This window comes from Orcinus orca, chromosome 20, assembly GCF_937001465.1.
Source record: "Orcinus orca chromosome 20, mOrcOrc1.1, whole genome shotgun sequence".
Taxonomy (NCBI): Eukaryota; Metazoa; Chordata; class Mammalia; order Artiodactyla; family Delphinidae; genus Orcinus; species Orcinus orca.
Window position 1 is genome coordinate 19,823,716 of NC_064578.1, and position 21,396 is coordinate 19,845,111.

The window sequence follows — 21,396 nt, forward strand, 5'->3', positions numbered from 1 at the left end:
CTCCCCCTCTTCCTTCTGGGGCTTCTTGGGAGTGCCTCTCAAATAAACCATGTGCACCCCAATCCTGGTCCCAGGGTCTGCTAACTGGGGAGCCCAAAGTAAGGCAAGGCCTAAAATGCTCCTAAAATTTCTGAGGCCCAAACAAGAGGAAAAGAGATGTCAAGTCTGGAGAAATCCTAAAAATAGAAAGAAAACCACTGGCGATAATCTAAACTAGAAATTTTAAACTTTCCGTTTCTCTCCAAAAGAAGAACTGGATCCTCTTTTTTCAAAGCAGGTGCGACTTGTGGGATCTTAGTTCCCTGACCAGGGATTGAACCCGGCCCCTTTGCAGTGAGAGCGAAGAGTCTTAACCATTGGACCGCCAGCGAATTCCCTCGGAAGAGGTTTTATATAAATAAATGCCTAGAACAGTGCCTGGCACACAATAAGTGCTCAAAATATGTCAGTTGAATGAGCGAATGTTATATATAAAGTATTTTAAACTGGGGAAGGAGACTTGAGTCCCCCCTTTCTTCCCCCCCTCCCCCGCCATCCCCACAGTTAGGCACCCAAGGAGGTGAAGCTTACACCTAGCACAGGCCTGCACTAGGGCCTGGAGGCAGGGCTGGGCCTGGATCCCTGTCCTCTTCCTTCTCCTGTGTAGCCCCCTCAATGTCCCCTCCCATCCTCCTGGGCACTGACCTGTGATGGTGAGGATGCAGAGGAAGATAGCTACCAGCGCCTGGATGCTGACGCCCACCTGGGCGGCCACCTCCTCACACAAGGTGAACTCGCCGCGTTCGTTGCACTTGCACACGGTCACATCCAGCATGCTGGTGCCTGTGAGGCTTGGCCTCCCGTTGTCTGAGATGAGCACGGGCAGGTGGTGGACCTTGGCGCGCTCTCGGTCAAAATACCCGTACTTGACTGTGATGTTGGCCGTGTTATCTGGAAACACCAAGTCCTCGGAGTCAGGCTCTGCTGCCTGGAGTGCCCATCCTCTCATCCACACTGCCTGCCACCTCCAGGAAGCCCTTGGTAACTGCACCAGCCCACGTGCTGCCTGGGCTGTGTCTCTGCCCTTGGCACCCCCTGCCTCAGGTTTTAGCCATTTGAGTGCAGGTCTGTTCCTCCAGAGAGGGGATGTTTTGGGCAGCTGCTTCGACCTAGCCTCTAAGAAGGACTTGGCCAGAATGTAAAACCCTTGCTTTCTGTTTCTGTGGGCGAATGATATGCCTGACCCCTAACTCTACTTCAATAAAAGGTGACTGTCAGCTAATTAACGCATTGTTTCAAGCTTTGATGAGCAATCAGGGGGAAATAAAGTCTTAAAAAGTCTTTTAGCATCGGGCTAACTTCTAAGGCTGTTTTTGCTATCCCTGAAAATCCATTAGAAAGTAAAAACAATGCACAGTTCCCTGGGGCACTGAGGGAATGATTGCATATGTAATTGAGGATTCCCCTGTCAGGCTGGAATTGAGAATGCGCTTTGGCCCAAACATAGGCTCTCCCTCTGAGCTCCAATCAATCCTTGTACAGAATTCCCCAGGGAGATTTTTTAACATGCTGGTTTTTCAGAACCGCCCCCCTCCACTCCTCCTTCCTTTTCCCCCTCCCCTCTCCCGCCTTTCTGATTCAGTGGCTGGATAATCCGCCCTTTGTTGGCTCCTAGGAGATGATGATGGTTAGAGGGTCCAGGGACTCCCTGTTCCAGGGTTTACCTAGCCGTGCGGGGTTGGCACACTCAGAAAGCCAAAGGCAAAGGAGGCCATCTTTTAGATTTCAAATGGAAGCCAATTACATTTCATTATTAAGTAGCCATGTCTATTATAATTGAAAATAATAACAATATGGCCACTGACACTGTATGAGGGAAATTAGAGATTTCTCACTATACTCATTTAATATTGTAGCAGGACATTCATGTTCTAAGTGAATCTGAGATCAACAAGCTAGTCTCCTGGTCACATATGGGGTGTCTTTGGGTTGGTGTTTAAGCTTTCTTCTCCATTGCAGCCCTCCTCTGAGGCAGGATTGAGGTGGGCACTGGGGATGGGGTGACACGTATTTTTTCCATATTATTTACTACTAAAGACAGCGGAATGTTGAATGGTCTGTCATTGACTGTCCGCGCATCGTAGCCACCATCCCCATCCCATAGGAGGCTCCTTAAGGACGAGTCTGTGGCTGATCCCCTGGGTCTGCCTCTCACTCTCAGGGACCCCACTCCCTGACCTTCCTCAAAGGTGGCAATGGCTGTTTCTATACAGGAGTCCTCACCAACCACAGTGTTGCCAGTTAGGGATGGGCAGGGATTCCACCCCATTCTGGGTGAAGGATTGTTCTGTTTAGACCCAAGGGGGATCTTTTTGTGTTTTTCTCAGGAAGGTGCAGAAGCCATGGAAGCCTGTCTGCTTTTGGCTGGAATTCAGTCAACTCAGCACTGACACTCTGGGAAGCACATACTCATGAGAAACTCTGATTGGCCGCTACTGACATCACAGGGCTCTCTAGGCTGTGATTGGTGGACCGGATCCTGTCCCGAGGACACCCGCTGGTAAGTAGTCATTGTAGCCAAATTAAAACACTGTATCCTTGGCATTTTGGGTTTCAAATGTCCAGTTTTGCCTCTTTGGAAGCAACCTCAAAGTTCTATGTCATAGAGCAATTTGCAGTTGTGCTGAGCGCAGGAAGGAGTCTTTGGCTAGTTTGTGAACCAAGCTGTCTACACCGCATATCTGTTCTGTGCTCCTCAGTAACCTGAGCATCTTATGGGGAAGGGCAGGCCATGTGGACTTAGCAGTGTGCCAGGGTGGCTCTGACCATTGCACAGACCAGTTAGGTATGTGGTGGGAATTGTACAAAACCTCCTGTAACTTGAAAGCCCCACTGAGGGCCTGCCCCCAGTTCACTGGCTTGGTCCTTGACCCTGGCTTTTCAAGACTCAACCCCGTCCCTGAGCCCCCCAAGAGCCAGCCTGACTGCCTTGAGGCGCACCGTGATTATCCGTGAGGGTGAAGTTGCTGTCCTCAGTGCTCAGGGAAAACTTGAACTTCACATCTCGTGGTGTTATATCCTTGTCTATTGCCGAGATTTGCACGACCAGCTAGAGGGTGGAAGATGGGGGCCGGTCATTAGCGGTGTTGGGTTGGCCGGGGTTTCAGTGATGGGGAGGGACTTTGGGTTTAGACCTGACCGTGGCTGCCTCTCACCTGTAACACTAACCTAAATGGTCTCCACAGAGCCACTCTTTCTACCACCACCTCCCCGCCAATCTACTCACTACACGTTCTCTCTGAGCCTCAGTTTCACCCTCTGTGGGGATAATGTCACCTTTCCTCAAGGCTGTTGTACAAGTTACATTAAGCTTGGTGAAATGCCGGCTGACCGTGGCTGGGAGGTGCTGCCCCTCGGCCTGCCCCAGGCGGACGCTGCCTTGCCCTCCCACCTGAGTTAGACTCACCTTGCCCTGGGCAGCGTTCTCACACACTTTGGGCTCGTAGGGCTTGGCAAACTCTGGGGCATTGTCGTTCTCATCCAAAACTTCGATGTGGACCTGCACAATGGATTCTTTGCCCGTGGGGGTCCCTGCAGGGGAAAGGACTCATCATTACAGTGGGTTCAGCAGGTACCAGCCCTGGGATTAGAATGTATATGGATGGGAGTCCTGGAGGGGTGCTCTTTTTGCAGGAAGAGGGGGTTATGGATATCTGGAAGGGAGGCCAGGGATGGCCTTCTGGTCGAAGGGAGTGGAAGAGGAAGGGGGTAAAGCTTCAAGCACAGGGATATTTGCTAAAGAATTAGTTGTAAGAATTGAAAAGGTGAACAACAGAAGTGTATTTTTAAAGGTTTTAATTAAATCAATTAAGTAATTATTAAATCAATTCAGCAATTTAAGCAATCAAACTAATTTAAATAAATTAATTATGAAATAATTGAAAAGGTAAACCATCTAAGTGAGATTGCATTAATAAATGACGTCAGTTTAAAAGAATGGACTATGTGGCTGTTTGCAATGCCCAGGTAAATTACATTTTAAAAATTACCGTCTTTTTAAAAAAGATATTTTAGTACCATGAGAAAATGATTCTGGAATAAGGTTAAGTAAAAATGCAGGATATGATATTTATACAAGTATTATGATCTCACTTGTATAAAAATACATATCGTAAAAAGACCAGAGGAAATACACTACAGTGCTAACAGTAATTATCTGTGTACGGTGGGAATATGAGGGTATAATTTTCTTCTCCTTTTTTGTATTTTCCGTATTTTAAAATGGGCAGCAAACTATTACTATAAGATTTAAAAATTGTATGAGTGAGATTAGATGGGGAAGAAAGGGGCAAAGACTGATCTGGACAGTACGCAGGAGTCCATTGAAGCTGACCTGGCTGCCAGGTGGGGGACGTGCTGCCAGCAGGAAGCAGGGGCCCTTCAGGGTAGCACCGGTGGGGCCCTGGCCAAGTCACCCCCTTTCTGGGCCCTTGTGGCCTCTGTGTGAGGTGGGAATATTGATCCTTCTCCCAGAGGACAGTTGTGATTTTCTCATAGAGGCTAAGGGTAAATTCTGGAGAATCTCACAGTCTTGGAGTTGGAAACTGCTTCAGATTTTGAATTCAGCCCACTGACTGGCCCATAAACACCCTCCAAAGCAGCCTTTTCCAAACGACCACTATAATAAGAATCACACAGCACTCGTTCAGTGCACGTTCCTTGGCCCCATTTCTGACGCACTGGACCAAAACCTCCAGGGAGGCATCTGAGAAGCTCTGTGGTTAAGAGGTGCCTCAGGTGATTCTCATCACAGGGACATCTGGCAGCCTGTTTTGGAACAGTGCTGCTTAAACTGTAGTGTGCATGAGATTCCGATTCAGTCTGGGGTTGGGGCCTGATGTTTTGCTCGTCTAACAAAGTCTCAGATGACGTGGATGCAGCTGGTCCATCCACGCTTGGGGATGGAGGCGCTATAGCATCCCAACCAAGTGGTGCATCAGCAGGTGCTTATAGGACCTCTGGAGACCCTAAATGATAGATTTTGACGATTGGAAAAGGAGAGGAGCCCAGGTCCCCTGGCAAATGGGGCCACTCACCACTAGAATCCAACTCTTTGGCCTCCACTGTCAGGTTACACCAGGGGTAGACTTCTCTGTCCAGCTCCTTCTCATTGTAAATATTCCCCTGCTTGGTTATTCCGAAGAACTGGCCCTTGTCACTTGTCCTGCGGATGGAGTATCTGCCCACGGGAGAGAGTTTCAAGGTTTTCCGTTGTTCTTTGCTGAGCCCAAACTCCCCAGCGGGACAGAGGAGACCCTTCAGGATCTGTCCCTTTCATCCATCCCCCATCTTCCTCTCACTGCTCATTGCACTTGACCACCCAGAGGGAGTCAGAGTAGTGAGATAATCCCTTTGAGGTTGGCAGTGTTGCCATCACTGGGCTGAGGGTGGTACCTGAGACTCCATCAACAGCACTTACACAGTTGAGGCAGGTGGCACTGTAATCAACTGTACCACAGCTTGGATCGGATTTTGTGATTAATGAAAAGATAGTTGGGCAAGAGCCAGGAAGAAATAAAAAAAGGGGCTGGAAGAGGTACGAAGTGATTGAAAGGAAATTAAATTTGTGAAGTAAAAATTGGAAAAGTTCTTAAGGAAAAAGGCATGAAGAGAAGAAAAGAGAGATGAAAATATATAACGTTCCAAATATATATTTTTCTAATACTGAGGAAAATTCCAGAACAAAGAGAACAGAAGAAATAACAAAAGATATAATAGAAGAAAACTTCCTGATCTGAAGCAAGGCCCAAGTTTATAGAAGAGTCATTGATATCAGGCGTAATTTTAAAAAGAGATCAATATTTAGCTATATCCTGATGACACTTTTGAATTTCAGAGCTATATAAAGAAACCAAAAAGAGTCCAGACAGAAAAGATACGTCCTTATAAAGAAAGAGAAATCAGACTCACCCCAGACATTCTCACAAAGTTAAATGCTAGGACACATTGATAATATTTTTGATTTGTAAATATGCAAGGATTCAGGAAGTGTATCATCCACAAGATGGGTCCTGAAAAAATTTTTTTTGAAAACTCACTTCATCTAACAAGTGTCTCAAAATAAAGTAAAAAAAAAATCTGGTTTGGGAGGAATTAAAATTAAACTATTGATATCTTTATCATATATAGGAAGGCAGTGGTGTGTGTGTGTGTGTGTGTGTGTGTGTGTGTGTGTGTGAGAGACAGAGACAGAGACAGAGACAGAGACAGAGAGACAGAGATTTTTAAGTAGAAAATATTGGTCCAGGAAAACATTTAAAATTTTACAGATAGAAGTAAATCTCACTGGTAGAAGTAAAAATGCATGTACTCCATCCAAATATCTACGAGAAAATAACATGAAAAAATAGACTCTACAACAAAGATGGAGGAAGAGAAAAAAGTAATTAAGTTTGAGAAATAGCAAATGTAAAACAAGATAAAAGAAGTAAGATCAAACATATCATTTACAATGAAAAATGTAAATAGGTTAAACACAAAGCATCTCAGTTTGGATTAAAAAGCAAAGCCATGAGGACACGGGGGGGAAGGGGAAGCTGGGATGAAGAGAGAGTAGCATGGACATGTATACGCTACCAAACGTAAAATGGATGGCTAGTGGGAAGCTGCTGCATAGCACAGGGAGATCAGCTCGATGCTTTGTGACCACCTAGAGGCGTGGGATAGGCGGGAGGCTCAAGAGGGAGGGGATATAAGGATATATGTATACGTATAGCTGATTCACTTTGTTGTACAGCAGAAACTAACACAACATTGTAAAGCAATTATACTCCAGTAAAGATGGAAAAAATAAAAGCAAAGCCAATTACATTCCAGTTTCAAAGACAACTTACTGCCCATGACCTAGAAAAAATTAAAAGTAAAGGTTGGAAAATTTATTTCAGGCAAACATGAGTAACATGAAAACAGGACAAACTTTACATCAGGCAACATGGAATTGAGGACAAAATGTCATAAGGATGAAAGTGACAAGTCATAATGAAGGTAAAATAGTTATAAACCTTTGTTAACTGAATAGAAAAATTAAAATACATAAAGCAAAAGCTTAGATATTCCAGAAAAAAAATGGACAGAAAGACACACAAAGACAATTACATTACATCACAGAACAAGTTAAAGCAAAGCCAAAAAATGCCCTACCAATTGTAAATGAAAAAAAAGTCTCTTAAATAAACCATTGGATCAATGAAGAAATAAAAATTATCATTATAGACCATTTAGAATAGAATGGCCATGAAAACAGTTGTCCTAAAACTTATGAGATGTGATCAAAATGGAGGTACACATTTGTCTTTAACAGGAAGACCTGATAACAGAGAAACATTAACTCCCCCCAAATTGATATATAAACACAATTCTCATTAGAATTCTGATGCTTTTTTAAAAACGGAAGAATTTTATGGTTCACATGGAAGAATGAATGTTTGAGAATGCATTAAAGATATATAAAGTGAAAAAACACTTGAGGGAGGGACTTGCCGTATACATACCAAGTTTTAGTATCAAGGTGCAACAGTAAAACAGAATGGCTTTGCCACAGAACGTAGGATTCAGAAGTAGATTCAGGGACATACAGGAGCTTGGAACTACATCTTTTGTCACAGAGGGGAGAGGAGAGGAGTCTAGTTCAGATAGAAGAACAAGTAGTGATGAAATGGGTATAGTATGATCCAAAAAAATTTTAAAACAATCAAATCCCCCAAACAAACAAAGGACAAATCCACCATAAATGTATGTAGATGTTTGTGTGGTCACGAAGAAAGGCATGATAGGACCACAGCACACCATGAACATGAGTTGTCTGGAAATCAGGGTTATGATGTTTTCTTTATAGATCCTTGTGTTGTTTGATTGTGTGAAATAAACACTGTTTCCTTTTGTGGTTTTGGGAAGACAAATGTAATAAATCGTGTTTAGCGAAGGGGTTTCATGGATGTCAAGTTGGCTGCTCTCTTGACTGTCACATCTGCCCAGACGGGACCTGTGGGAGCCCGTACCTCCCCTTCAAGGTAGAGCAGACAACGGGAAGCTCTGATGGCCAGGACCATGCTGGCCTGGGCAGAGCAAGATTCCACCTGGCCACATGGGTTAGTGGAAGAGCTTGGGCTAAGTCTTGTCGTGCCTCTGTGCATGTCCCATGTACCTTCCGGGAGAAGCCAGTTTCCCACTCTGAGTCCTGGGCTCAGTCCAGCAGGCCTAAGAGCCTCAGTGCCTGGGTGGTGTCGTGATCATCACCATCGTCACGCCTTCCACCCGCCTTACCTGATGCTCCGCTTAGCGGCATCGGGGTCCACGGCCAGCACTGAGCCGATCAGAGGTTTCTTCTGGTTCTCCCGCAGTTGGAAGTGGTAAAAGGGCTGCTGGAAGGTGGGGGGCTCGTCCACATCTGTGACGTTGATGATGACACGGGCGATGTTCTTGGTGGAGGTGCTGCTCAGGTAGCGGAGGTCGATGGTGGGGTCCGTGGCCTCGATGGTGAAGCTGTATTGCCGGATACGTTCATAGTCCAGGGGCTGCGAAGGGAAAACTATGGTGAGCACTTGCTCTGAGCCAAGCACAGGGTTGTGATTTTCACAGCAACCCTGCGAGGTCATGCTGGGATGACCCCTTTTTACAGATGAGGGGCCTGTGGCCTGGCTGTCTTCAGCTCTCTCCCGTGTATCCTGACCGTGGCTCAGTTCCAGGTATTGAGGACAACCAGTGGGTCAGCCACAGTCTTGCTGTCAAGGGGACCACAGACTAGTGGTTCTATCCCCAGCTCCTTAAAGACATTCCTTTTCTTTGTGCCTTTGCTCAAGTCTCTTCTCCTGCCCTTGCCCGCTTGGCATACTCCTATTCACCCCTCAGGAAGCCAATCTGAAGGTAATCAGATGCCCTCTCAGAACCCATTCCTGCCCCTCCCAACACAGGTAATTGCTCCCTGCCTGGGTACCCTTTATGTCTGTGTGTCTGTCCTCCCTACTGGCTGAGAGCTTTGGTACCGTGGAGGCCGTCTGACTCCCCTGGGTATACCTAGTCCCCAGCACAGGGCTGGACCAGAGAAGGACTCGGGAGAGGTCTGCTGGAGGAATGGCCTGGCTCAGGCAGAGGGGTTCTGGAGTGCCCCCTTTGAGGCAGGTCATCACTGGCCTTGCCTCCCAGTCCTCTGCATGGCCGTTCTGAAGCAGTTTGTGCCCCTGGCAGACCTTCCCTCCTCTTCTAGATTCAGCCAGTCCAACTGCTTTCTCAGCAGCAGCCACGGCCAGTGGCCGCCCCGTCCCCACGGCATTCACTATTTCCTTACATGCTGATGGCTTTCACTGCAAGCACTTGTACTCTGCCAGGGCTTTCCTGGCCCGAGCCCAGGGCAGATCAGAAAGTGCCAGGGATGGGACTTCCCCGCTGGTCCAGTGGTTACGAATCCGCCTTCCAATGCAGGGGACGCAGGTTCGATCCCCGGTCAGGGAACTAAGCTCCCACATGCCACGGGGCAACTAAGCCCACATGCCACAACTACTGATCTCCCGCTCTTCAACTAGAGAGCCTGTGTGCCGCAAACTACAGAGCCCACGCACTTAGGAACCCTCGCGCCACAGCTACAGAGCCCACGTGCCCTGGAGCCTGCACGCCACAACTAGAGAAGAGAAAACCCACACACCACAACTAGAGAGAAGCCCGCGGGCCACAATGAAGAGTCTGCATGCTGCAACTAAGACCTGATGTGGCCAAAAATAAATAAATAAATAAATCTTTAAAAAAAAAAGAGGAAGAAAGTGCTGGGGAGTGGGCTCCCAGGAGCCCTCAATCAGCCCACAGCGGCTGCGACTCTGAGGCATGTTCCACACTGTCCCCCAGATGTCCCCAGCGGGACTGCACCCCACTCGCCCATGGTGTTCACCTGCTCATTGAGGAGCCTGTATTAGCTTTCCTCCTTTTCACATCTCACTGCTCCGGGGGCTTCCTGAGATCACTCCCCAAGTAAACTATTTACACCCAAATCCTTGCCTCAAGGTCTGCTTCCGGGGTAGCCCAGCCTAAGGCACTGACCCTTCTGTCCTGGCTCCCCTTCCCAGCGCCAGGGTCACAGTGTCCACGAGCACACGGCCAGCTCCAGACTGACCCAGCACGTGCGCCTTTGGTGGCCTCTGATCCGGGAGCAACCCCTGGCTGAGTCCTGAGGAAGCCGGGAGCCCCCAACCCCGCATCTGATGTCACTGCCACGGGTCTGCGAACCTTCATGGGCTTGATGATGCCCTCGTTGCGGCTGGGGTCAGGCTCGATGGTGAAGGTGTCCCTGTACTCGCCCTGCACGATGCTGTACTTTGTCTTCCGGTTCTGGGGCTCGTCTGGGTCCTCCACAAACAGAGAGCCCAGGGGGCTGCCCACACGGATGTCTTCGGGCACAGAAAATATGTACCTGGCTGATGCAAAGAGGCGCCCCAAAGGGCACTGGGTTAATGAGATAGATGAGGCGATTGTCCCCATACTATCCCAATACATTTTGTTACAGGAAACGGGCACAATAAAATAGTAGTAGTAGTAGTAGTAATTCCTCTAGAACTTTGTGTCCCAAGGCAGAGAGGTTGTGCTCTGTCCTTCCATCCACCTGACAGGTAGTTATTAAGCATCTGCTGTACGTTAGGCACCTTGCTGGGGGACCTGTTCATTGACAATAGAGAATCTCTGCCTTCAGGGGGCTTGTGCCGTGCACAAGGAAGCCACTTCAGGAGAACCCGCCTGTCCTTGGGGTGGCCGAGCCTCTGCGTGAGCCGTCAGCATTGGAGTCGCAAGTGATGAGTCAGCTGACTTTCCTCCCCAGCCCACCCAGGGCGTGTCAGAAGGGGAGAATCGGTCTGTGGATGGGTCAGAGCCCAGCCCTGGCTCTGGCTCTGGCGCTTTGCAGAACCCCTGTTCCCCAGCTCATGGGGATTTTCTAGCTGGGGTCTGGGTTTTCCTGAGCCCATGGGATCTGGGTGAAAGTGGTCCTATCTGGTAGTGGGACTCTGGGCACACGGTGGCACACAGCAGGGAGTGTGACTCCCTGCTGGCCTGTGAGGGCTCCGTGGCAGGGGCAGTTGGACAGCCTTGGGAACGTGTTCATAGATGGGGAACACCGGAAAGACACCCCTGACGTAGGCCCGCCCTGGGTTAGAGAGAGAGGTAGACAGATGCCAGGATCCTCTCTGAGAGCTCCCGGGTCACCGAGCCTGGAGTATCCCAACCTTTGCCCTGCCCGGGGCCCTAGGGGAGGGGCTCACACTGCGTGAAGATGGGGAAGTTGTCGTTGACGTCCTGCAGAGAGATCAGCACGGTGGCCGTGCCCGATTCCCCCCGGAGGCCCTGGGCATCTCGTGCTTCCACCACGATCTCGTACTTGGCCTGCTTCTCTCGGTCCAGGTTTTTGTTCGCTGTGACAATCAGTCCTGCAAAAAGTGTCACATCAGGAGCCGTGTTACTTGGGGAGCTTTTAAAAAATAGTGATGCCCGGCCGCTACCCATAGGGCACCTGGCTTCAGAACTCCCCAGGTGATTTCACTGTGCAGCCAGGACTGAGGGCCAGGGGTGAACCACCTTCCACCTCCATGCCCTGTACTGCTAGGCCAAACGCTTTGGTCCAGTATTGGTCCCAGCCACCTGGAGCACTGGGTTGAGCAAGAACCTGAGGCCACATCTAGGCTCAGAGTGGGAAGAGTGCTGTGCTGGGTTAGCGATGGCTGCCTTGGGGCCGCGTAGGTTGTGCTGTGTGTTTGCCATCACTCTGAAAGATGGCTTGCCTCAGGCCTGACCACCTGGACTTCTGTCTTGCTCCCAAGACTCAGTCCTTACAGTTTTTTGGGTCACCTGGAGTGGCTAATGATGATGGGCCACGTGCTCATTAGACATTACCTAATTCAGACGTCACACCTACCGTATAAGGTGAATATAAGCTTCCCCAGTTTTGAGATTAGGGCCCTAGCTCTCACAGAGGTCAGTTGACTTGCCCAAGGTCATTAGAAGCAGTGAGGAGCAGAAATGGGTTCTGAAACCAGATCCATTTGATTCCATAGCTGGAGCTGCTAACCGGCATTCTCTTCCACCTGTCGTGTCAGTGCTTGGGTCCTGACTCTGTCCCCTGGACTTGAGTTCACGTCTCGGGCACCTGTCTGCCTCCTTCTGCCCTCACCAGCCACCTTGTCTTGACGTAGGGTACCGACTGCCTCCAAAGGGTGGTGTAGGTCAGTGGTCAGTGACACCTGGCAGACTGGGCTTCCCTCGGTGCCTGCACCTCCACCCCCTCCAAGCCAGTGCCGTCCCCCCGGGGGGGGGGGTTAGTCACACAGACCGGAACCACGGATGCTGAAATGTTCTTCTCCCTTCAGGAGTTGGTACACGACAGAGGCGTGGTCTGCCACGGTGGGGTCATCTGCATCCATTGCTGTCAGCTGGATGACCGAGGTCCCTGTGGGGAGAGAACCCAGGGTTGCTGCTTTGCGATGGCCAGCCCCTCACCCCATTCCCGGATGAGGGCCGATGGGGCTCAGGCTGTTCCCTGAACCCCCCTCCCCCAGGTCCTGAGGGAGAAAAGCCTGCTTTGTTTTCTGAGGAGCCTGCCTGGGGGCAAAGTGCTGGCCGTGGTGGAGGCCCCGCTCTGTCAAACATGAAGGGCAAAGAGAACAGGTGGTTTTCATTTATGGGGGAAATGAGGGAAGAGGTGAGTGGCTGAGGTCATGGGGAGAAGCAGTAAGGGCTGCTTCTTCCTTCTGGAAGCATGAGAACAAGAGAATAGGAAGGGCCCCCGAAGGGCTGGGTTCACATCTCTTTCCCCTTGAACTCCAGGCTCCCCATACTTGACAGGAAGGTCTGGTCCTGAGACCTGGCGAGAGAGCCTGGCCTAAGGGCTGGGGAAGGGAGCCCTTTTCTGGCACCCCCTGGAGGCTGGGGGTAGAATTGAGGAAGGAATAGTCTCCTCTGGAGGCCTGGGGTCCAGGCTGCTGACACACCTTGGGATGAGGTGTGTCCTTCTCCCGCCCCCCTCCACTCCTGTGTGGACCCCAAAGGTGACTCCTTGTCTTGATGGAAGAGTTGGCCTCCTTCATGTGCAAAGGCTACGCTCTTGGCATGCCAGCCCTGAGAGTCAGAGCAGTGGGTGGCGTTGGCTCCAAAGAGTAACAAGACGTGTGTGTGTGTGTGTGTGTGTGTGTGTGTGTGTGTGTGTGTGTGTGTGTGTGTGTCTATGTGTATGAGAGAGAGACGGTCAGGACTCCGTCTGGGGCCAGGTCAGAGCTTAGTCTTTAGGGACCAGGGTTCCTTTCGAGTCATATAAAGTGGCAACATGGGCACCCCCATAGCGGCCCGGAACTCACTGAATCCTGCCCCAGGCAGTGAAGCTGCCGATGGGAGAGGGGCCTCCATGCCAGGGATGAGCGAGGGGAGAGGGAGACAGACAGACCGGGTGCGTACCTATCCCTGACATCTCGGGCACGGAGGCATTGAACACCCGGTGCGTGAACACAGGCCAGTTGTCATTGATATCGTGAACTTTGATGGTGAAGCTGGAAGGAGACTCCAGGTTCTTCTCAGTGTTCTTGTCCACCACGAGGGCGATGAGGTGGTACTCAGAGATCTTCTCCCTGTCCAGCCTCTCAAAGGCATACACGTCCCCTGTGCTCTCATCAACCTGGAAGACCTTGCCGGCAGACTCTCCTTTGAGCTGGTACTTGGTGTTCTTGCGGTTCACGCTTGATTTAATCTAGGAAAGGAGAGGCGCCGTGAACTGGAAATAGCAGTGGTGGCTGTGTGCATGTGAGTGTGTGCCCGTGTGAGTGTGCCGGGGCATGGCATTATTAAAAAAAATCAATTATATAAACTTACAATTAAATGAATCATATTAAAAACAGAGGTAGGGGCTTCCCTGGTGGCGCAGTGGTTGAGAGTCCGCCTGCCGATGCAGGGGACGCGGGTTCGTGCCCCGGTCCGGGAAGATCCCACATGCTGTGGAGCGGCTGGGCCCGTGAGCCATGGCCACTGAGCCTGCGCGTCCGGAGCCTGTGCTCCGCAACGGGAGAGGCCACAAGTGAGAGGCCCGCGTACCGCAAAAACAAACAAACAAAGGTAACGTACTATAAATCTATTGCTTCCTAATACTGTAATTTTACTACATTTTACTATGTTCTCTTGAGTTTTTTAAAAAACTTTTTTATTTTTTACATCTTTATTGGAGTACAATTGCTTTACAGTGATGTGTTAGTTTCTGCTTTATATCGAACTGAATCAGCTATACATATACATATATCCCCATATCTCCTCCCTCTTGTGTCTCCCTCCCACCCTCCGTATCCCACCCCTGTTCTTGAGTTTTTATGTTGATCATATTGAATGATGGAAATATTGGATAATGCTGTGTTAATGCACATCTGTTCCCAACTCTGCCTTCAGTGGCATCGAGTTGGTAGCTTGCAACAGACATGGTGAAAGTGTTTATACCAAGGAAATTGGCAAATGCTACAAACAGGATCTTTTCCCCTCAAAAGCCAGTTGTCAACTATTTATCAGCACATCACTGGTCTCAGTCATTTAGTTTTGGAATGGTGCATAAAATGTTCTCTTTTTGGAGATTTACAACATATAGTTCTGCAGGAAAGAACTCTACTGAGCTTTGTTTAACTCAGGATTTCCTATACTTGTTAGACCACTGAATTCTTTTCCTTTGTTACACATACTATTAGTGTCCTTAGGAATAAGACTTGGAAAATAATGTGTGTAAAGCAATTTGCACAGGCTCTCAATAAATGCTAGTTGTTTTTCACACTAGATGCCTACATTAAAGGATATTAGAAGTTTAGAATTGCTGAACATTTCATTTATGGAATCTTGGAAACAGAGGCTATTAGGAACATAAGCTAATCATATTTCATACATGTCTAATGGTCCTCCCATAGGTGGTTAGGATGTTCAAAAAATAGAGTTCAGTAAAGTAAAAGAAAAAAATCAGATGCCTACAAGGTGCCAGCCTGGGAGCATAAAGATAGTCCAGACCCCATTCTCTCTCTCAGGGCCTGGTTTGAAGCAGCAGAGGCTGAGATTTTGAGGAAGGGCAGCATTTAAGGGTCAGTTGGAACAAGAGCCTTGAGTAAAGGTGTTGCATCAGAAAGGCTGGAGGAGAACCCGAGAGAGAGTGGGGTCTCAGGACAGAAGAGGGAGCATCAAGATGGGTGTGGTCAGGTCCCACGAGGTCTGGAAAGCATCCCTAGGCTTAGCAGCGGTGCAGTCATCGGAGCCCTTGGTGAGAGCCGCGTTAGGGGGTGGTGGATCGAGAAGCCGGATGACAGGGCTTTATTATTATTATTATATATTTTTTTGCGGTACGCGGGCCTCTCACTGTTGTGGCCTCTCCCGTTGCGGAGCACAGGCTCTGGACGCGCAGGCTCAGCGGCCATGGCTCACGGGCGCAGCCGCTCCGCGGCATGTGGGATCTTGCCGGACCGGGGCACGAACCCGCATCCCCTGCATCGGCAGGCGGACTCTCAACCAGTGCGCCACCAGGGAAGCTCCCGGGTGACAGGGCTTTAGAGAAGAGTCTGGGAGGTGAGGAAGTGGGGACAGGGAGTGAGGCTCCTCCCCCTTGGTGGGCGGGGCGGGAGAGAGGTGAGGCTGTAGCTGGAGGTAGTGAAGAAGCGTCCTGGAGCAGGGCTGCGGGTGTGCAGGGGCAGATGGTTCGTGGGGAGGTCCCGAAGCCCAGTGGCCGGGACATACGATGAACGGATGGGCAGGAGGCAAGAAGTGATGCGCCAGCGCCGGAACCTGTGACTTGGGCGGGAGGACAGTGGGGGTCAAGAAGGAGGGACAGTCTGGGGCCCTGTATGAGTTACTCAGGGTTAGGGTAGGATGGTCATTCCAAACCTGGTTCTGGTGGGTGCATTAGGATTCATGTGGGCAGGGGTAGCAAGGGGGCGTGAGTCAGCTTTGATCTGTTACTGGAATTCTGTCTGAGATTGCATTTGACTCACACCTAAACATCTTTGATAATTTCTCAGTATCATCAAATAAATAGTGTTAAGAAGACTTCATTTGGATATGAGTTTCTGTTTTCCTTCCCTCCAACTTTTCTCAAATAGACTTTATATTTTAGAACTGTTCCAGATTTATAGAAAAATTGAGGTGATAGTACAGAGAGTTCCCATACATCCTGTGCCCAATTTCCCTGTTATTAACATCTTACATTAGTATGGTACATTTGTTGTAATTAATGCACCAATATTGATATATTATTATTAACTAAAGTTCATATTTTGTGCAAATTTCCGTAGTTTTTACCTAATGTCCTTTTTCTGTTTGAGGATCCCACCCAGGATACCACATTACCTCTAGTTGTCATGTTCCTTTAAGTTACTCTTGGCTGGGACAGTTTCTCAGATTCTCCATGGTTCTTTTTTTTTTTTTAATTGAAATATACTTTATTTACAATGTTGTGTTAGTTTCAAGTGTACAGCAAAGTGATTCAGTTTTATATATATATATACACAAATATACATATATATTCTTTTTCAGATTCTTTTCCATTATAAATTATTGCAAGATACTGAGTATAGTTCTCTGTGATGTATGGTAGGTCCTTGTTGTTTGCCTGGTTTATATATAGTAGTGTGTAGATGTTAATCCCACTCCCCCCACTATCCTCGTTGGTAACCATAAGTTTGTTTTCTTTGTCCGTGAGGCTCTGCTTGTTTTCGACGACCGTGAGAGTTTTGAGGAGTGCTGGTTGGGTGTTTTGTAGGATGCCCCCTATTGGAATTTGTCCGATGTTTTCCTCACGATTAGACAGACTGAGGTTATAGGTTTAGGGGGGGCCTCCCCTTTTTAAATTATCCCTATATTTGGATATAACATCTTAATGCCAGAAGCTATGCTGACCCCTGTCTGTGGATTCAGAAGGCTACTCCGCTCCCATTGTCCGGCAAACAGCTCTGTAAACAAAGGCTCCTGGCTCTGATCTTGGTAAACAGCGACTTCCTTCCCTCCGATGACGTCTTCGGAGCCAGGAGCTGATCCTTGGAGCCCTGTCCTTGCCTCTCCCAGACACCATGCTTCTTCCCAGGGTGGGGACTGCACGGGACCCTCTGTCCCCACGCCAGGTGCCAAGTGCACGCTGTTGGCAGGGGACGGCAGGCCCGAGGCTCTTCGTGCTGCGCAGAGGCCTTCGGGCGAGCCGCCCGAGGCCTGCCGTGTCCGGGCTGGGTGGCACGCCGGCGGCCCTGCTTGCCGACTGTCCCTGACTCAGCCCGTGGGTATTCGTTGGGGGGCAGCCATTCTCTCTGGAGGCTGATTCACGGCACACTCACCCCCTTGGGAAGGAGCAGATGGGCCGATGGCATTTTCCTCTAGGGCACAGAGTTCACATCGGTGTTGGGAGTCAGGAACCCTGTGCTTTCCTAGGGCTCTATCCTGGTTTCACTGTGTGACCCTAGGCAAGCGCCTTCCCCTCTGAGTGGCCAGACTGAAGGATCTGAATTTCCCAGCCATTCTTGGTGGCCAGAGGAGGCCTGGGCACAGTGAGCAGTGGAGAGGGCCGTGGGCAGGGCTGTGAGTGTAGATTCCCCAGCTGGCTCCACCGCCAGCTGCCATGGCATTTCTGGTGCTGAGGCCAGACTTGACCCTTCCCCATCTAGGGGTCCTTTCTGGCCTGTTTCTCTATAACCATAGGGCTCCCTCATCTCCAGCATGTGTGGGGTTCTTTGTCTGATACATGCTGCCCTTCTAGGCCAGGGTGGGCAAACTGTTTCTGTAAAGGGCCAGATAGTAAAAATTTTCGACTTTGTGGGTCATATGGTCTTTGGGACAATTACTCAAATCTGCCATTGTAGCATGAAAGCAACCACGACCATTTGTTAATTGCACGGCGTGGCTCTGTTCCAATAAAACTTTATTTACAAAACCGCATGGCGGGGCAGTTCTACCAGCCCCTATTTATGTATTTATTTATTTAATTGAAGTATAGTTGATTTACAGTGTTGTGTTAGTTTCTTGTGTACAGCAAAGTGATGTATATGTGTGTGTGTGTATACATCTTTTCCATTATAGGTTATTACAACCTACGGAATATAGATCCCTGTGCTATGCAGTAGGTCCTTGTTGATTATCTGTTTTATATATAGTAGTATGTATACGTTAATCCCAAACTCCTAATTTATCCCTCCCCTGCTTTCCCCTTTGATAATCGTAAGTTTGTTTTCTATGTCTGTGAGTCTGTTTCTGTTTTGTAAATAAGTTCATTTGTATCATGTTTTTAGATTTGACATATAAGAGGTATCATATGATATTTGTCTTTCTCTGTCTGACTTACTTCACTTAGTATGATAACCTCTGGGTCCATCCATGTTGCTCTAAATGGCAAGATTTCATTCTTTTTTATGGCTGAGTAATATTCCATTATTTATAGGTACCACACCTTCTTTATGCATTCATCTGTTGGTGGACACTTAGGTTGCTTCCACGTCTTGGCTATTGTAAATAGTGCTGCTATGAACATTGGGGTTCGTGTATCTTTTTGAATTAGAATTTTCATATTTTCTGGATATATGCCCAGGAGTGGGATTGCTGGCTCATATTGTAACTCTATTTTTAGTTTTTTAAGGAACCTTCATACTGTTTTCCATAGTGGCTGCACAAATTTACATTCCCACCGACAGTGTAGGAGGGTTCCCTTTTTTCCACTCCCTCTCCAGCATTTATTATTTGTAGACTTTTTGATGACAGCCATTCTGACTGCTGTGAGGTGATACCTCATGGTGGTTTTGATCTGCATTTCTCTAATAGCGGTGAGGAGCATCTTTTCATGTGCTTGTTGGCCATCTGTATGGCTTCTTTGGAGAAATGTTTGTTTAGGTCTTCTGCCCATTTTTGATTGGGTTGTTTGTTTTCTTGATACTGAGCTATATGAGCTGTTCATATATTTTGGAAATTAAGCCGTTGTCAGTCACATCATTTGCAGATATTTTCTCCCAGTCTATAGGTTGTCTTTTTATTTGGTTTATGGTTTCCTTTGCTGTGCAAAAGCTTATAAGTTTGATTAGGTCCCGTTTGTTTGTTTTTGCTTTTTTTTCTTTTGCCTTGGGAGACTGACCTAAGAAAACATTGCTGTGATTAATGTCAGAGAATGTTTTGCCTATGTTCTCTTCTAGGAGTTTTATGGTATCATGTCTTATATTTAAGTCTTTAAACCATTTTGAGTTTGTTTTTGTGTATGGTGTGAGGGAGTGTTCTAACTTCACTGATTTACATGTGGCCAGCCCCTGTTTTAGACCACAAGCTCCGTGAGGGTGTGGACCATGTCTGTCTTTGCCCCCTGACCATGTCCCAGAGCCCAGCCTTGTGCTTGGGACCATAATTCCTCTCACCGGTACACTGATCTTTCTTTAGCTGACCCTGCTTAGCGTCCAAGAAACTGACGTGGTGAGATTTTAAAGCACTGGAAAGGAATTTTTCTCCTCACTGAAAACTCTTGAAATACCTAATCCCCTAATCCGTCTCCCTGTTGTGTGTGAAATTCCACCACTAGAGCCATTCCTTTCCTTTTTTTTTTTTTTGTGGTACGCGGGCCTCTCACTGTTGTGGCCTCTCCCGTTGCGGAGCACAGGCTCCGGACGCGCAGGCTCAGCGGCCATGGCTCACGGGCCCAGCCGCTCCGCGGCATGTGGGATCTTCCCGGACCGGGGCACGAACCTGTGTCCCCTGCCTGCATTGGCAGGCGGACTGTCAACCACTGCACCACCAGGGAAGCCCCTAGAGCCATTCCTTTCAATTAGAGTGTACGGTTTTGACCTCAGCGACCTTCTGACACAGGAAGATAGTTCATTAGTCCCTCAGATTAGCTCCAAGCTCTAGGAAGGTGACTGAGGATGGACACGTTTTAATTGGGATGAAATGAGGGTTTAGAGTCGTAGGCACCGCCCTGGAGGGCAGGCTTGGGTCAAATGCCTTGTTATGGGTGTCCTAGAATCTGGAGCTCATAACGCCCTAGACGCTAGGGCAAAACACCCTGAGAGACAGGGCTTCCTGAGGAGGTTCAAATGCCTCGACTAGAGACGGCAAACCGTGGCCTGGATGATGAGCCGTGTCACCAGCACAGCTCTGTAGAAGTCTGCTCAGGTCTTCCAGACCTCTCAGATGCGCAAAGTTAATGGCAGCCTTGGCTGGTCCTGCCCTGAGCCCTGAGCCCCCACGCTAGGCTGCCCTCCTTAGCTTGTGCACGGGGTGGCCCTTCTGCCAGTGATACTCACTCCATAGGCCAAAGTCTGTGAGAAAGATGAACCATTGTGCTCACCATTACTTCCACCACCACCACACCACCTCCACCTCCACGATCATCATCGTCATCACCACCACCACCGCTGTTACCACCACCACCTTCTCCTTGGCTATCACCATAGTCACCACCACCATGACATCTGCCACCTCCACCATCTCTCCCACTATTACCATCACCCTCGCAACGATCATCCCCATCCCTGCAACCACCACAGCACCTGTCACTGTCTTTATCATCACCACCACCACGGCACGCCTCTCCCGCTCTGGGGCCTGAGCCTTACCTTGCCCACATAGTGGGGCAGTGAGCCGTTTTTCTCTTCATCGATGTGCATCTGGTTCCAGATCCAGTCTCTCTTCTGGCGCCGGTGAATGGGCAGCGAGCTGGGGGGGTTGGGTTGGTCAGGGTTGACGGCCGCTGCAGCTAGCAGGCCCAGGCAGGTGCCCCCTGCAGCCAGCAGCATCACGAACACCTGCATCTTCCCGGGACGGACGGCTCTGAGGGACGAGGAGAGAGACCATCAGGGAATGTGGGGTGCGAGCATCTCCCGGGGAGCACTGAACTGTTTAACCCTTCATCCTTCACTCTCTGCTCAGACTAGCAGAACCACACCCTCTTCCTGCCCCCGTGGAGCTCCTAGTCTGGGAGGGGAAGCCAGACACAGAAACAATTCCTACTTAAGGGTCACATGTGCTATTGGGCAAGCAAGCATGGACGACAGGGGAGGCTAGAGGAGAGCTGTAGGGAAGGTTTCCTGGAGGAGAGAGCAATGCTGATGTGGATGGTAGCTCCCAAAGCCTTGTGCGGTGGACACCCAGCTTGGATTTTACAGACGGGGAAACTGAGGCACAGAGAAGTTAAGTTCATGGTGAGGCTGAGAATACAGCCCAGGTGTCTGACCTCAGCCGCTGACATTTATCAATAAGTGTCATCAATAAGTATAATAAGTACCAAAAAATAAACATCAATAACTATTGAATGCCTGACACTCTTCCAAGCACTTTATCTGTGTTATTGCACTTAATCCTCCCAGTAAGCCAGAAGGTGGGTATAATTGGGGCCCTCACTTTATAGATGAGCAGAGGAAGAGAGAG

General features: G+C 49.0%; 1 protein-coding gene across 1 annotated transcript in view; it reads right to left on the reverse strand.

Moving 5' to 3' along the window:
- Nucleotides 1–21,396, reverse strand: part of CDH5 (cadherin 5) — a 40,813-nt gene that overhangs the window by 8,367 nt on the left and 11,050 nt on the right. The window contains exons 2-11 of the mRNA XM_012537131.3: nucleotides 20,586–20,799; nucleotides 13,459–13,747; nucleotides 12,341–12,457; nucleotides 11,277–11,441; nucleotides 10,252–10,439; nucleotides 8,302–8,552; nucleotides 5,076–5,218; nucleotides 3,446–3,570; nucleotides 2,980–3,088; nucleotides 685–930 (exon numbers count right to left, since the gene is read on the reverse strand). Of these exons, the coding sequence (XP_012392585.1) occupies nucleotides 685–930; nucleotides 2,980–3,088; nucleotides 3,446–3,570; nucleotides 5,076–5,218; nucleotides 8,302–8,552; nucleotides 10,252–10,439; nucleotides 11,277–11,441; nucleotides 12,341–12,457; nucleotides 13,459–13,747; nucleotides 20,586–20,780 (1,828 nt within the window). The 5' untranslated portion in view covers nucleotides 20,781–20,799. The remainder of the gene's footprint in view (nucleotides 1–684; nucleotides 931–2,979; nucleotides 3,089–3,445; nucleotides 3,571–5,075; nucleotides 5,219–8,301; nucleotides 8,553–10,251; nucleotides 10,440–11,276; nucleotides 11,442–12,340; nucleotides 12,458–13,458; nucleotides 13,748–20,585; nucleotides 20,800–21,396) is intronic.